This window comes from Vigna unguiculata, chromosome 6 (genome assembly GCF_037176805.1).
Source record: "Vigna unguiculata cultivar grain cowpea cultivar isolate G323 ecotype 2 chromosome 6, ASM3717680v1, whole genome shotgun sequence".
Classification (NCBI taxonomy): domain Eukaryota; kingdom Viridiplantae; phylum Streptophyta; class Magnoliopsida; order Fabales; family Fabaceae; genus Vigna; species Vigna unguiculata.
In genome coordinates, this window is record NC_140797.1 from 5907695 (window position 1) to 5923753 (window position 16059).

Below are 16059 nucleotides of genomic sequence, written 5' to 3' on the forward strand. Positions count from 1 at the left end.
TAAATTATATAGATAGGGCACCACCATGAACTCCTACTAACAGGGGTCATGGAATTACGTTCCGACCAACTGAGGCACCACCATGAGGTCTCACCTAGAGGCTCATGGAATTATGCCCTAACCAATGAGGCACCACCATGAAACTATCATGGAATTACGTCCTAACCACAAACAAATCATGTTTCACCAACCAAGTAGGTACTTATCATGCATACCAATCTCATGCCAAACTTTATAACCCACCTTCATTCATATTCCATACCGAAACCATACCAAACTCATCATATTCACTCCATGAACCAATTCCATACATGCACATCACTCATTCCATGCTTTTAACATATTAATTCACCCAAACATGTGGCAAACATACAAGGACAGAGGAGAAAACAGAACCAATATGCACTCTCGCTCAGCTCCTCGCTCAGGCAGAAAGGTTTCGCTCAAGTAGAGAGGTCTCGCTCAGGCGAGAGGGTCCTCTTACACAAGCGAGCTCCTTTCGCCTAGGCAAGAGGTCGAAAATGGGAACAGTGGCTTCCTGCGATCTTTCGCTTGGCAAAGGGCTTCGACACCAGACTCAACGAACCCAGCAGCTTCAAGAGCGGACTCGAGAGCTGAGAATAGTGACAAAGGAAGAATAACAGGGTTACTATATTGAACCCAACAAAAACCACAAAAACTAGCTTAGAAAGAGAAAAGCATGGTTCAAGAACAGACTTACATGAAGGGTGAACGAAGTTGAACTAGCTCGAATGGGACGGAGGGACAAACCCTAACAAAGGTTTTATGGCACTGATTTTTCAGAGTGAGCTGCAAATGAGGGACCTTGGCTGCTTTAGGGGCCTTCGCACCCTATGAGCCAGCCTTTAGGCCCAACAGTGTAGCAGCCCTTAAACATTAGGACACTAAATAAAAGTGGGCCTTACATTCTCCCCAACAGCAAAAATTTTCAACCTCGAAAATGGAGACTTACCAAAAAAACAGATGTGGATGTGACTTGCTCATATCCTCCTCTAACTCCCAAGTAGAGTCACTTGTCCTCCAGTCCCAGATGACTTTGACTAAACTGACTGGTTTTCCCTTACGTTCCTCAACTTGGCTATCCTCTAAGTCAATTGGTCCACTACAACCCAAATTAGAACATCCTCGGCTTCCAACACATGAGATGGATCAAAGACATACTTCCTCAATTGTGACACGTGGAACACCGGGTGGAGATTTGCCAACTGAGGAGGCAAAGCAATCTCATAAGCCACAGGCCCAATCCTTCTCGAGATCTAATAAGGGCCAAGAAACTAAGGAGAAAGCTTCCTCGAGCGGAGAGCCCTTCCCACACCAGTGGTTTGTGTCACCCTCAGGAATAAATGATCTCCAACCGTGAATTCCAAGGCTCTCCTCCTGCGATCTACATAAGCCTTTTGTCTACTCTAAGAAGCCTGCATATCCCTCACCATTCTCACCTTCTCGGTAGTATGCTCCAACAACTCTAGCCCAACCAATACTGCTTCCCCATCTTGATACCAACAAAGAGGGGTCCTACACTTCCTTCCGTATAGAGCCTCACACGGTGCCATGTCGATGCTTGCATGGAAATTGTTGTTGTAGGTGAACTCTATCAAAGGCAAAACTTCATCCCAAGCACCTAGATGATCCAGTACGCATGTCCTCAATAAGACCTCAACCAACTGAATTGTTCTCTCAGATTGGCCATTAGTTTGGGGATGATAGGTTGAACTCATGGTTAGTTTGCTACCAAAAGCACTTTATAACATCTGCCAAAACTGGGAAGTGAACTGTGGATCCCTGTCTGAAACAATGCTCGAAGGTACCCCATGCAACTTAACAATCTCCTTAATGTACAGCTAAGCCAACTTGGCCATGGACATCCTCAAGTTCATCGCCAAGAAATGAGCACTCTTAGTCAATCGGTCTACTACAACCCAAATCATATCATGGCCTTGGAAGGTTCGTGGCAAATGGATCACAAAGTCCATGGCTATGCTATCCCATTTCCACACTATATTTCCAAAGGCTGTAGAATTCCACTAGGTCTCTGGTGCTCCACCTTTGCCTTCTGACATGTCAAACAGGCTGATACAAACTGATCTACATCTTTCTTGATACCCTACCACCATAAGGTTTCCTTGAGATCTTGGTACATCTTAGTCATGCCAGGATGCAAGCTAAGACGACTCTTATGCACTTCCGCAAGGATCAACCTCTTCATCTCAGCATCATCTAGTACACACACCCTACCCTGGAACCTAAGTATACCATCACTTCCCAATGTGAAATCCTTCGCTTCCTCTAATCCAAGTTGTTCTCTCACTCAGTTCAAACTCACATCCAATAATTGTCTCTCTTTAACTGAGGCCAAGAAGTCACTAGATATAGTCAAAGTACTACACCTAATGAACTGGATCCCAACTCCACCTGTAGCTTCATATCTCTGAATTTCTCCAACAACTCCACCTCATTGATCATAAGGTGTGCAGTATGCACTGTCTTCCTACTCAAGGCATTTACTACCACATTTGCCTTCCCCAGATGATAAAGTAGCTCAAAATCATAGTCCTTCAAGAATTCCATCCACCTCTTTTGCCTCATGTTCAACTCTTTCTGATCAAATATATACTTAAGACTCTTGTGATCGCTGAACACTCGAAATTGAGCACCATAAAGATAGTGCCTTCATATCTTCAAGGCAAACACGATGGCTGCTAACTCTAGGTCATGAGTGGGGTAGTTCCTCTTATGCACTTTGAGTTGCCTCGAAGCATATGCCACTGCCTTCTTCTCTTGCATCAACACACAGCCCAAACTTAGATGAAAGGCATAACAATAAACCTCAAAGGGTTTACCAACATCTGCAATCACCAGTATAGAAGCACTCGTCAACCTCCGCTTAAGCTCTTGAAAGCTTTCCTCACACTTATTCGTCCAAGTGAAAGGTTAGTCCTTCCGGGTAAGCTATGTTAGAGGCGCCACTATCTTGGAGAATCCTTCTAGGAATCTCCTATAGTAGCCAGCTAAACCCACGAAGCTTTTGATCTTTGTGGCTGACTTGGGACTCTCCCACTTAATCACCGCATCGACCTTCGGTGGATCCACCGCTATTCCTTGAGCAGATATCACATGTCCCAAAAAATCTACTTCATTATAGTTGGCATATAGTTGCTTCTCCCTTGGGATGTAAGACTCGTGAAAATTAATTAATTAAATAATTAATTAATTAATAAATGCGGGTAGAAAGCGCCCTTATGGCATTAATTATTGTTTGATGTGACGTGGAAAAGTACTAGCTCAAATGGTTAAGAGTACTTTGATTGTGTGAAAGGACTTGATTTTGAGTCCTATGTATGCCAATTATGTGTTGTTGTTTTATTATTGATTTTTAATAATACGTATGAGTATGGAATTGGTAATGTAAACTTATATTCATTGGGGTGTATCACCAAATGTGAATTGGCATAGTGGATGTGCTTTGGCATTATGAGTGAAGGTTCATGAGTTCAAACCTTGGTAGACAGAACTTAACCTTTATTTTTACTAAATTTATCTTGGAATGAATGTGGAAATGTAGAGAGAACCTAGCAGAATGGGGCAGCCAAGAGGGTTGGAAAAACCACCATATAATTAACATTGAAGAGGAATTAAAACCATAATTAAGCCCAATTTAGTTTTAGTTTTTAAAACCCATCCTAAAGACACCTATAAAAGCCAAATTTTAGGTAAAGGGAAGGGTTTTGGCAGTGTGGTGAACTGGTATAGAGAGGAGCACGAGATTGAGCGTGTGAGTTTAGTTTTAGGTGTGCAAGGGCTGAAGTAAAAAGGCAATTGTGGATCAAGGGTCATGTTGGTCTCAACTTTGATCACTAATTTCAGGTTAGGGGAGCTGTCTTTGTGCATGTAAATTCACTGATGTGTGTGCTATGATTCTGGAATTATTGGCTTTCTCACATGAATTCTAAATGGTGTACATATCTGTATTCTATGTAGTGTGAATGTAAATTAGTTGGTTTGATATTTGGGTGCAAAGTCTTTTGTGCTTATATTGGGTATAATGAGGGTTTTGGTATGGAATTTGGTAAGGATGACTCAATCTCGAATTGGGGTAGTATGAATGGATGAAATAACATGATTGATGTTTGCTAGCCATTGTTTTATGCTGGGAATGATCGAATTCTGTTTTGGTATGTTTTGTGGTGTGAATTGGGCAAGGTTGAGGTGGATTGAGTGCGTGAACAAACTTGAAACCCTACAAGTCTCACCCAAGCGGGTCCACCTCGCCTAAGCGAGAGTTGCAGAGTCTCACTTTGGGTTCTGGTTCGTGGTTCTCGCCTAGGCGACCAGGCAAAGGGTTGAGTGACATGGTCTCTCGCTCAGGCGAGAGGCACTCGCCTAAGTGAGGTCACGAGGAAACCTGGGAGTTTTGAGCGCGATATCTCGCCCAGGCGAGAGGTTTTGAGTTATGAGCGATGGACACTCTCGCCTAGGCGAGAGTCGCTCGCCTAAGCGAGTTCTCGAAGTGCATTGGTGATTTTTGTCTCAAATACTCGTCTAGGCGAGGTCTGTGTGTTGTTTTAGTGAAGCTGTGACTCGCCCAGGCGAGAGGATCTCGCCTAAGCGAGATAACGTGATGATGCCACTATTTTATGCGAGGTGAACTAGCCTAAGCGAGGCTGAGGGCTTAGCTTGGGCGAGAGTCCCTGGCTTAAGCGAGTTTATGCGAATTACTATGGTTATTGTGCTTGTGTGTGATGGTTTGGCTACTTTTTCCTAAGTATAGGAAGTATATGCATGTGGTGTGGTGTTTGGGTTTGAAGGACTAAGTCTAATAGGGATATGGGATGTGCTTGATGGTTAGACACATGATGGGCATGGAACTGGTTGAGTTCCCGTCGGCTACTAATGGGTGAGGAGTCCTTAGTATGGTGATTACATGTGTCAGGCGCACGATGGGCAAGGAACGGTTATGTTCCCATCAGCTACTATTGGGCGAGGAGTCCATAATATGGTGATTGCGTGTGTGCCAAGGTCCAAGTTATGAAGCTTGGATGATTTACTACAAGCGAGGAGTCTGTAGGGCAGGACTATGAGCAGGATAGGCTCATAGGGTTGGACCACGAATGAGTTTGTTTCGTGGGAGCACAATGGAGTCCCAAACCTAGTTCATGTATATGACTCATGAAGGACTATGAGGTCATGGTTGGGTAATTTGACAATTGTGAAATTTTAGTTATGTTATTTTGGGATGGGTGGCATATTTATTTCATGTATTTGTTTATATATATTATGCATAGCTTAGGCTTTCTATGTGTGTGTGGCGATGATCGGATGACTCGTTATCCGGGAGCAGATGATTTGACAGGTGGGTCAGGAGATGCTTAGACTCGGAGCGAGGGATAACTGGGATTTTATTTATCTGTTATTATTTTGATTTTTGAGATAAATATGTAATCCTTTGGGAGCCTTGTGAATATTGTTTTAGTTTTATAAAAATTATGGACTCCTGGTTTTATGATGTGTACATTAAAGTTTTAAATTTCCCGTGTTTTTGGGAAATGGCTTTATATTAAATGCAGTATTTATGTTTATTTCGGATTTTAAATTTTAAATATTAGTAATATTCCTTAGGGATGTTAAAATTGGTATCAGAGCAAAAGTTTTGAAAATATTTTTTTAAATATTTTGGGGCTAGTAGGGAATGAGCTTATCAATGTGATTGTTTGTTGTGTGATTGAGTTGAATGTTGAAAAGGTGTGAGTGGTTTTGTTTGACTAAGTGATTAATTTTTGACAGTTGTAATGTGGCGTATCCAGGCTATGGCTGCTAATAGGAGGAGGAGAAGTAGTGGTGTTGATGACATCGCTGAGGCTATTCACCGGATGGTGGATGCGGTGCTGCCACCCGTAGCAGTGCAGCCTAGGATGGCGATTGCACCAATCAGGGTGCCGACCGTGGAGGACTTCTTATGCCACAAGCCAGCTGAGTTCACTAGTAAAGCCTCTCCTGATGAAGCGGATGCATGGCTCCGCAAATGTGAAAAGATTTTTAAGGTGATGAATTGTCAAGATGAGCAGAAACTCCTTTTCGCCACCTATCTGCTGAATGATGACGCTGAGTACTGTGGAGTGGGATGTAGCAGCAGATGCAAACCCGGGAGGAAGAGGTCAATTGGACCAACTTCAGGACTCGTTTCCTGGAGAAATATCTTCCTGACACAGTCAGGCAGGACAAGGAGGCAGAGTTTCTTGCACTACAGCAGGGAGATATGACCGTGCAAGAGCATGTAAACAGGTTTGAGCATCTGGCAAGATATTACTCGCAGAACATTACTGAAGAATGGAAATGTTAGAAGTTTGAGCGAGGACTCAAACATGAGCTTAAGAAAGTGGTGACTCCCTTACGAGAAAGGAGATTTCTCGTCTTAGTGAAACATGCCAAGAGTGTTGAGCATCTAAAGAAGGGCCCTGGTCCAGTTGTGAGCCGACATCAAAAAAATGTCGCTGAGGCTAGGCAGATGAAAAAGCCTTACAGCCGACCACAGACATCTCAGGGTCCCACTTGCTACTAGTGTGGCAGACCCCACCTGAAGAGGAATTTTCCTCAACTGGCAGGTGGAGTAGGAGGGTCAGGCGACCGTCACAAGTGCTTTATATGCAACAAATCGGGACACTTCGCCAACAATTGCCCAAAAAAGAAGAATTTGGGTGTGAAGAAGCCAGCAGCATCACTAGCAGAGAGAGCTAGAGTGTCTACCCAGGTCTTTGCATTGACCTCCACAGAGGCTATTAAATCAGGTAATCTCATTCTCGAACCATGCTTATTGTTGTGTCAGATAGTCTTGGTGTTGTTCGATTCTGGAGCAACACATTCCTTCATTGCTAATGCGTGTGTGGGGAGATTGAATTTGGTGAAATGGATTTGGGGTGTAAGTTGCTTGTTTCAACTCCCTCCTCAGGTCAAGTGGCTACCAGTTCAGTCTGCGTTAGGTGTTCAATGGAAGTGACAGGTCGCAGATTCAAGGTGAACTTGGTATGCTTGCCTTTGGAGGGACTGGATGTAATCTTGGGGATGGACTGGCTGTCTAACAATCACATTATAATTGATTGTGGACGGCACAGTTTGGTATTCCCAGAGCATGAGGGATTGGAGCTAATCTCGTCTCAGAAGGCGATTAATGAAGTGGAAGCTGGAGCCACCTGTTTTATGATAATGGCTCATGTAGAGAAGAATAGCACCGCCGAGAAGATCAGTGTGATTCCTATAGTGGAGGAGTATGTGGATGTGTTTCCAGATGAAATATCAGAGTTGCCACCTAGCAGGGATGTAGATTTCACCATCGATCTTATCCATGGAGCTGGCCCAGTATCCATGGCGCCTTATAGAATGGCACCCGCATAGTTGGCTGAGTTGAAGAAGCAAATAGAAGACTTGCTTGAGAAGAAGTTCATCCGGCCGAGTGCATCACCTTGGGTAGCACCGGTACTATTAGTAAAGAAAAAGGACGGTAGTTCGAGGTTGTGTTGATTATCGTCAGTTGAATAAACTGACTATAAAGAATAAGTATTCGTTGTCGAGGATAGACGATCTGCTGGATCAGCTGAGGGGAGCCGCAATGTTCTCTAAGATTGACTTGAGGTCTGGATATCATCAAATCTTAGTCAAACCAGAGGATATGCAGAAGACGGTGTCCAGGTCACGATACAGTCATTACGAGTATGTAGTGATGTCGTTCGGGGTGACAAATGCTCCTGCCATTTTCATGGACTACATGAACAGAATATTCCAACCGTACTTGGATTAGTTTGTTGTCGTGTTTATTGATGACATATTGATATACTCTGAAAGTGGGGATGTACATGCAGATCATCTAAGAGTGGTGCTGGGAATTCTCAAAGAGCATAAACTGTATGGGAAGTTGTCGAAGTGTGAGTTTTGGCTGGATGAGGTACAATTCTTGGGCCATGTAATCTCAGCCCAAGGCATAGCGGTGGACCAAGCGAAGATTGAGACAATGGTGAAGTGGGAGAGACCACAGACAGTTACTGAGGTGAGAAGCTTCTTGGGTCTGGCGAGTTATTACAGGCGGTTTGTTGAAGGGTTTTCCAAGATGGTGAGTCCATTGACTCAACTCACCAGGAAGGACCAGCCTTTCTCTTGGACAAACGAGTGTGAAGTCTATTTTGAGGACATGAAGAGGAGATTAACCACTGCACCTATACTAGTTATTCTTAACACAACCAAGACGTTTGAGGTGTACTGTGATGCTTCATACCAGGGTCTAGGTTGTGTGTTGATGCAGGAGAAACGGCCTATTGCTTATGCATCTCGTCAACTGAAGGTACATGAGAAAAACTATCCTACACATGACTTGGAATTAGCGGCGGTGGTTTTTGCTCTCAAAACATGGAGGAACTATTTGTATGGGGCTCAGTTTCAGGTATTCAGCGATCATAAAAGTTTAAAGTACTTATTTGATTAGAAGGAGTTGAATATGAGGCAGAGGCGTTGGATGGAATACTTGAAGGATTACGACTTTGAGCTATTATACCACCCTGGTAAGGCTAATGTCGTAGCAGATGCTCTGAGCAGGAAGAAAGCTCATGTGTCGGCCATGATGATTAAGGAGTTGGAGCTGATTGAGAAGCTGCGAGATATGAATTTGGGGTAGGATATGAAGGCAGGTCCAATACGGTGCAGTATGTTGAGGATCACTAATGAGTTCCTGGATGAGGTTTGGGTGGAACAGGGTAAGGATCAGGAACTGCGACATATTATTAGTGAGTTGGGCACAGAGAAGAGAAAGGACTTCAAGATGGGCAGAGATGGTATCCTGTGTTTCAGAGAGAGGGTGTGTGTACCCAGCAGTCGGGTATTGAGGAAGATGCTCTTGGATGAAGGGCATAAGAGTCGTCTTAGCATACATCCAGGTATGACTAAGATGTACAAGGACTTGAAGGCGACTTTCTCGTGGACTGGCATGAAAACTGATGTGGCAGATTATGTAGCATCTTGCTTAGTGTGCCAAAAAGCGAAGATCGAGCATCAAAGGCCAAGTGGTACGTTGAAGCCTCTTGAGATTCCTCAGTGGAAATGGGACAACATTTCCATGGATTTTGTTACATACCTGCCAAGGTCGGTGAGGGGCCATGATTCTATTTGGGTAATAGTGGATAGATTGACAAAGTGCGCTCACTTCTTGCCAATCAATCAGAAGATGTCCCTAGATAAATTGGCGGAGTTGTGTGTTAGGGAGATAGTTAGGTTGCACTGTGTGACTACGAGTATCATCTCAGATAGGGATCCGAGGTTCACCTCGAGATTCTGACAGTCCCTGCAGAACACCTTGGGCACCCAGTTGAGAATGAGTTCGGCATATCATCCCCAAACTAATGGCCAGTCTGAGAGGATCATACAGTCTCTGAAGGACTTATTGAGAACATGTGTTCTGGATCATCTCGGGACGTGGAGTGATGTGCTGCCGCTGGTGGAATTCACTTATAATAATAGCTACCATTCCAGCTTTGGGATGGCACCTTACGAGGCCTTGTATGGCCGGAGATGTCAGACACCTTTGTGCTAGCAGTAGGATGGAGAGTCTGTTGTACTTGGTCCAGAGTTCTTACAACAGACTACTGAGAAAGTGAGGGTAATACAGGATCGGATGCGTGCAACTCAGAGTAGGCAAAAATCCTACGCAGATAAGAGGAGGAGGCCACTTGAGTTTGAGGCTAGTGACCACGTGTTCCTCCAGGTTACACTTACAACAGGTATTGGGAAAGCATTTAAGTCGAGGAAGTTGACTCCTCGATTCATTGGGTCGTATCAGATTACGAGGCGAATTGGACTGGTGGCGTACGAGATTGCATTGCCACCTCACTTGGCAAACCTGCACAATGTCTTCCACGTATCACAGTTGAGAAAGTATGTGGCGGATCCTACTCATGTGGTGGAGCAGGATGATGTTCAGGTGAGTAAGAATCTGACTTTGGGAGTTGGACCAGTGAGAATTCTAGATTCTCAAGTCAAACAACTCAAAGGGAAGGAGATTCAGACTGTGAAGGTTCTCTAGGACGAGGCAACCCAGGAGATGACTTGGGAGATGGAGGATCTTATGAGGAAGTCTTATCCTCACCTCTTTGCTGGTAAATCCTATTTTTGAGGACGAAAACTTTTAAAGGTGGGGGAATTGTAAGACCCGTGAAAATTAATTAATTAAATAATTAATTAATAAATAAATGCGGGTAGAAAGTGCCCTTATGGCGTTAATTATTATTTGATGTGACGTGAAAAAGTACTAGCTCAAATGGTTGAGAGTACTGTGATTGTGTGAGAGGACTTGGGTTCGAGTCCTATGTATGCCAATTATGTGTTGTTGTTTTATTATTGTTTTTTAATAATATGTATGAGTATGGAATTGGTAATGTAAACTTATATTGATTGGGGTGTATCACAAAATGTGAATTGGCATAGTGGATGTGCTTTGGCATTATGAGTGAAGGGTCACGAGTTCAAACTTTGGTAGACAGAACTTAACCTTTATTTTTACTAAATTTAGCTTGGAATGAATGTGGAAAGGTAGAGAGAACCTAGCAGAATGGGGCAGCCAAGAGGGTTGGAAAAACCACCATATAATTAACATTGAAGAGGAATTAAAACCACAATTAAGCCCAATTTCGTTTTAGTTTTTAAAACCCATCCTAAAGACACTTATAAAAGCCAAATTTTAGGTAAAGGGAAGGGTTTTGGCAGTGTGGTGAACTGGTATAGAGAGGAGCACGAGATTGAGCGTGTGAGTTGAGTTTTGGGTGTGCAAGGGCTGAAGCAAGAAGGCAATTGTGGATCAAGGGTCCTGTTGGTCTCAACTTTGATCACTAATTTCAGGTTAGGGGAGCTGTCTTTGTGCATGTAAATTCACTAATTTGTGTGCTATGATTCTGGAATTATTGGCTTTCTCACGTGAATTCTAAAAGATGTACATTTTCGTATCCTATGTACTGTGAATGTAAATTAGTTGGTTTGATATTTGGGTGCAAAGTCTTTTGTGCTTATATTGGGTATAATGAGGGTTTTGGTATGGAATTTGGTAAGGATGACTCAATCTCGAATTGGGGTAATATGAATGGATGAAATAACATGATTGATGTTTGCTAGCCAATGTTTTATGTTGGGCAATGATCGAATTTTGTTTTGGTATGTTTTTGGTGTGAATTGGGCAAGGTTGGGGTGGATTGAGTGCGTGAACAGACTTGAAACCCTGCAAGTCTCGTCCAAGTAGGTCCACCTCGCCTAAGCGAGAGTTGTAGAGTCTCACTTTTGGTTCTGGTTCATGGTTATCGCCTGGGCGACCAGGAAAAGGGTTGAGCGACATGGTCTATCGCTCAGGCGAGAGGCACTCGCCTAAGCGAGGTCACGAGGAAACCTGGGAGTTTTGAGCGCGATATCTCGCCCAGGCGAGAGGTTTTGAGTTCTGAGCAATGGACAGTCTCGCCTAGGCGAGAGTGGCTCGCCTAAGCAAGTTCTCAAAGTGCATTGGTGATTTTTGTGTCGAATACTCGTCTAGGCGAGGTTTGTGTGTTGTTTAAGCGAAGGTGTGTCTCGCCCAAACTAGAGGATCTCGCCTAAGCGAGATAACATGATGATGCCACTATTTTAAACTCGCTTAGGCGAGGTGAACTAGCCTAAGCACTCGCCTAAGCGAGGCTGAGGGCTTAGCTTGGGCAAGAGTCCCTGGCTTAAGCGAATTTATGCGAATTACTATGGTTGTTGTGCTTGTATGTGTTGGTTTCGCTACTTTTTCCTAAGTATAGGAAGTATATGCATGTGGTGTGGTGTTTGGGCTTGAAGGACTAAGTCCAATAGGGGTCTGGGATGTGCTTGATGGTTGGACACATGATGGGCATGGAACTGGTTGAGTTCCCGTCGGCTACTAATGGGCGAGGAGTCCTTAGTATAGTGATTACATGTGTCGGGCGCACGATGGGCAAGGAACGGTTATGTTCCCATCAGCTACTATTGGGCGAGGAGTCCATAATATGGTGATTGCGTGTGTGCCAAGGTCCAAGTTATGAGGCTTGGATGATTTACTACAAGCGAGGAGTCTGTAGGGCAGGACTATGAGCGGGATAGGCTCATAGGGTTGGACCACGAATGAGTTTGTTTCGTGGGAGCACAGTGGAGTCCCCAAACCTAGTTCATGTATATGACTCATGAAGGACTATGAGGTCATGGTTGGGTAATTTGACAATTGTGAAATTTTAGTTATGTTCTTTTGGGATGGGTGGCATATTTATTTCATGTATTTGTTTATATATATTATGCATAACTCACCTTTTCTGTGTGTGTGTGGCGATGATCGGATGACTCGTTATCCGGGAGCAGATGATTTGACAGGTGGGTCAGGAGATGCTTAGACTCAGAGCGAGGGATAGCTGGGATTTTATTTATATGTTATTATTTTGATTTTTGAGATAAATATGTAATCCTTTGGGAGCCATGTGAATGTTGTTTTAGTTTTATAAAAATTATGGACTCCTGGTTTTATGACGTTTACATTAAAGTTTTAAATTTCCCATGTTTTTGGGAAATGGCTTTATATTAAATGCGGTATTTATGTTTATTTCGGATTTTAAATTTTAAATATTAGTAATATTCCTTAGGGATGTTACATAGGACACTAAGCACCAACCTCAAGTGTTCTGCATTTTCCTCCTGAGTCATGGAATAGATAAGTATGTCGTCTATGAAGACTACGACAAACTTATCCAAAAATTGTCTGAAAATCCTGTTCATGTAGTCCATGAACACCGCTGGAGCATTGGTCACACCAAAAGGCATAACCATGTACTCATAGTGTCCACATCGAGACCGGAAGACCGTCTTCTGCACATCATCAGCCTTCACTAAAATCTGGTGGTATCCCGACCGCAAATCAATTTTTGAGAACACCGACGACCAATGCAACTGATCCATCAAGTCGTCAATTCTCGGAAGGGGATACTTGTTCTTGATGGTCATCTTGTTTAACTGCTTGTTGTCCACATACAAACGTGAACTTACATCCTTCTTCTTCACCAACATCACTATGCTCCCCAAGGCGAAGTACTGGGTCGTATGAACTGTTTTCCCAGTAGCTCCTCTATTTGACTCTTGAGTTCCACCAACTTCGTTGGACCCATACGATACGGAGCCATTGACACTAGACCGGTTCCTAGCACCAGATCAATAGTGAACTCCACCTCTTTACTAGGCGGCAACCCTGACACTTCTTCTGAAAACACATCCTCAAACTCGTGCACAACCGGTATCATTGACGTTTCTCCTCTTTTCTCTACCTCTAAATGCATAAAAACTATGTAGCATTGTGCGCCATCTTGCAACTCCTTCATAACCCCTTGCGATGATAACAACTCAGGCTCCTTGAGTCGGGAAACAACAACCTTTTCTCTCGGCAATCTATAAGAATGCGATTTCCGGAGAGCCAATCCATCCCTAAGATTACCTCCAACTCTTGTAGAGGCATGCATATCAGATTCACCTTGTATCTGGGCCCTTCCACCTCCACTGAACACTTAGCACATAAGGACAACATCCTAACCAAACTCGACGTCGTAGTAGATACCACAAGCTCACACTGTAGCTCACACACCGGTAGACCTAGACGTTTCACACAAGAATCTAACACAAAGGAGTGTGTCGCTCCAGAATCATACAATACACAACAATCCTTTCCAGCTATTACACAATGACCCATAACAAGATTACCTGAGCTTGCAACCTCTGCTCTTGTCATAGCGTAGACTATGTTTGTCGCCTAAGGCCTGTTGCCTCTGTTCCTCTACTGGTGTTGAGTAGCGGTCTGAACTGGAGGTTGTGTTAGTGCCCTAGCAAGGAAGGGACAGTCCTTACCAAAGTGGCCCTCTTTGCCATAGTTGTTACATAGGTGATAACCCTTCATACGTGGGCAAACGCTCCTCAGATGAGGGCTCCCACACTGGAAACACTAGACCCTACCCTGCTGCGAACGGAAGTTCCTAGACCCCTGGGACTGATGGTGAGTGTCAACACCCAATTTCGTCTGGGTAAATGCATTTGTTTTGTTAAAAAAATAATAATAAAAAATAATAATATATAAAATAATAATAATAATAAATAATAAAATAAAATAAAAAATATGTTTTGATTGATGGTAGGTTTTTTTAACTTTAATTCTACCATGGGAAAAAAAGAAAAAAAAAAGAAGTAAAAACCAAGAGAAGGGAGAATGTAATTTTTTTAATTATCACATGCTTTTCATGAGCCCAAATGTTTTGTACATATTTTCACCCCCACTGTTTGCTATTTACACTCTTCACATGATATGTCAGAAAATGACGTTTCATAATTTCTATTTTTAGAGAAGGGTATAATAATAGGAGCAATATTCTTTTATAATAATTTGAATAAATATTCTGCATTTACACTTATGTGATGTGTCTCTTTGCATTGTCAGCCTGGGAAGGTATTATTTTAAATAGAAGCAAATATTCCCAATAATAATGCTTTTAGAGAATGGTACGATTTTAATAGTTAAAAGAAAATATTTTTGGTAATAATTAGAATCAATTGTATGAAAAATATGTTATGATTTGATCACGATCTTTATATGACGGAAAATATGATTCTAGTAATTACAAGCAATATTTCGTTAATAAATATAATCAACACCGTGGATATTATGCGACTATTTAATATGTTTCATCAAGACCAATTCCTTCCTCATATATTTTATTATAACTAAAAGACTAGGATTTCAGGGGTATCCCAACAGGCCTATATAAGCACAAAATTTCTCCAATGCAAGACGGAAAAAGAATTCATGATTATCGGAGCATGTGCAAAAGGGGTCATCTTAAGGTAAATTCTTTTTGCTCCTAATCCTATTCATGATTCTCTTATAATATCAAATGTATGGTCGTTTGAACTGTTGTATGATTAAATGTGTTTGGGGTTCTCATGTTAGATAATTTTGGATAAATAAAAAGGGGTGCTCAACCTTTCTCTTTCCCTTTATTTTTATCTTGATAAATAAAAAGGTTTCTTTCGTAGGCTTTAATTCTCTCTAAAAAAAGGAATAATAATAAATAAAATAAATAAAAATTTTTTTTTTTCTTTTATATAAGTTTTGAATGTCATGTCAAACTCAGACTTGCTTGGTACTCAAAACATTCCTTCATATACTTTTAATTATTTTTTAAAAAAACATTAATAATAAAAAAATAGAAATTATAAAATCATTTTTAAATATCATGTCAAGGTTAGCCCTTAATGGGATCCAGGCCTCCTACTACTCTCACCACTTGAGTTAGTACGCTCTATGTGAGACTAACTAACTCTTTAGAGTGTCAAGATGCAATCCTTACCTTGAATCCTTACTAAATTATATAGATGGGGCACTACCATGAACTCCCACTAACAGGGGTCATGGAATTACGTCTTGACCAACTAAGGCACCACCATGAGGTCTCACCTAGAGGCTCTTGGAATTATGCCCTAACCAATGAGGCACCACCACGAAACTATCGTGGAATTACGTCCTAACCACATACAAATCATGTTTCACCAACCAAGTAGGTACTTATCATGCATACCAATCTCATGCCAAACTCTATAACCAACCTTCATTCATATTCCATACCAAAACCATACCAAACTCATCATATTCAATCCATGAACCAATTCCATACATGCACATCACTCATTCCATACTTTTAACATATTAATTCACCCAAACTTGTGGCAAACATACAGGGACAAAGGAGAAAACATAATCAATACGCAGTCTTGCCCAGCTCCTCGCTTAGACAGAAAGGTCTCGCTCAGGCGAGAGGGTCCTCTCGCTCAGGCGAGAGGGTCCTCTCGCTCAAGCAAGCTCCTTTCGCCTAGGCGAGAGCTCAAAAAAGGGAACAGTGGCTTCCTACGATCTCTTGCTTAGGGGAGCCCTTCTCGCCTGAGCGAGGCTGCACCTCGCTCAAACCATACAATAGTGAAATAGTAGTAAATGAAGCAGAAAAA

The 16059-nt window shown here is 42.4% G+C and overlaps 2 protein-coding genes across 2 annotated transcripts; both read left to right on the forward strand.

Moving 5' to 3' along the window:
• The first annotated feature begins 5825 nt into the window (after positions 1–5825).
• Positions 5826–7407, forward strand: LOC114188310 (uncharacterized). The gene is made up of 5 exons (XM_028076908.1): positions 5826–6059; positions 6146–6292; positions 6359–6560; positions 6621–6803; positions 6965–7407. The coding sequence occupies exons 1-5, from the start codon at positions 5826–5828 to the stop codon at positions 7405–7407; spliced, it is 1209 nt and encodes a 402-aa protein (XP_027932709.1).
• A 2263-nt stretch (positions 7408–9670) lies between these two features.
• On the forward strand, positions 9671–10078 carry LOC146885437 (uncharacterized). The gene has a single exon (XM_085674929.1). The coding sequence runs from the start codon at positions 9671–9673 to the stop codon at positions 10076–10078; it is 408 nt and encodes a 135-aa protein (XP_085531055.1).
• Positions 10079–16059: the final 5981 nt, after the last annotated feature.

Bases quoted from the DNA above. Each gene is read 5' to 3' on its own strand.
- LOC114188310 (XM_028076908.1), top strand. From the start codon at position 5,826: ATGGCTGCTAATAGGAGGAGGAGAAGTAGTGGTGTTGATGACATCGCT. The intron at 6,561-6,620 runs GTCCCACTTGCT...CTCAACTGGCAG, and splicing joins CCGACCACAGACATCTCAGG to GTGGAGTAGGAGGGTCAGGC. The intron at 6,804-6,964 runs GTAATCTCATTC...CTCCCTCCTCAG, and splicing joins CACAGAGGCTATTAAATCAG to GTCAAGTGGCTACCAGTTCA.
- LOC146885437 (XM_085674929.1), top strand. From the start codon at position 9,671: ATGCGTGCAACTCAGAGTAGGCAAAAATCCTACGCAGATAAGAGGAGG.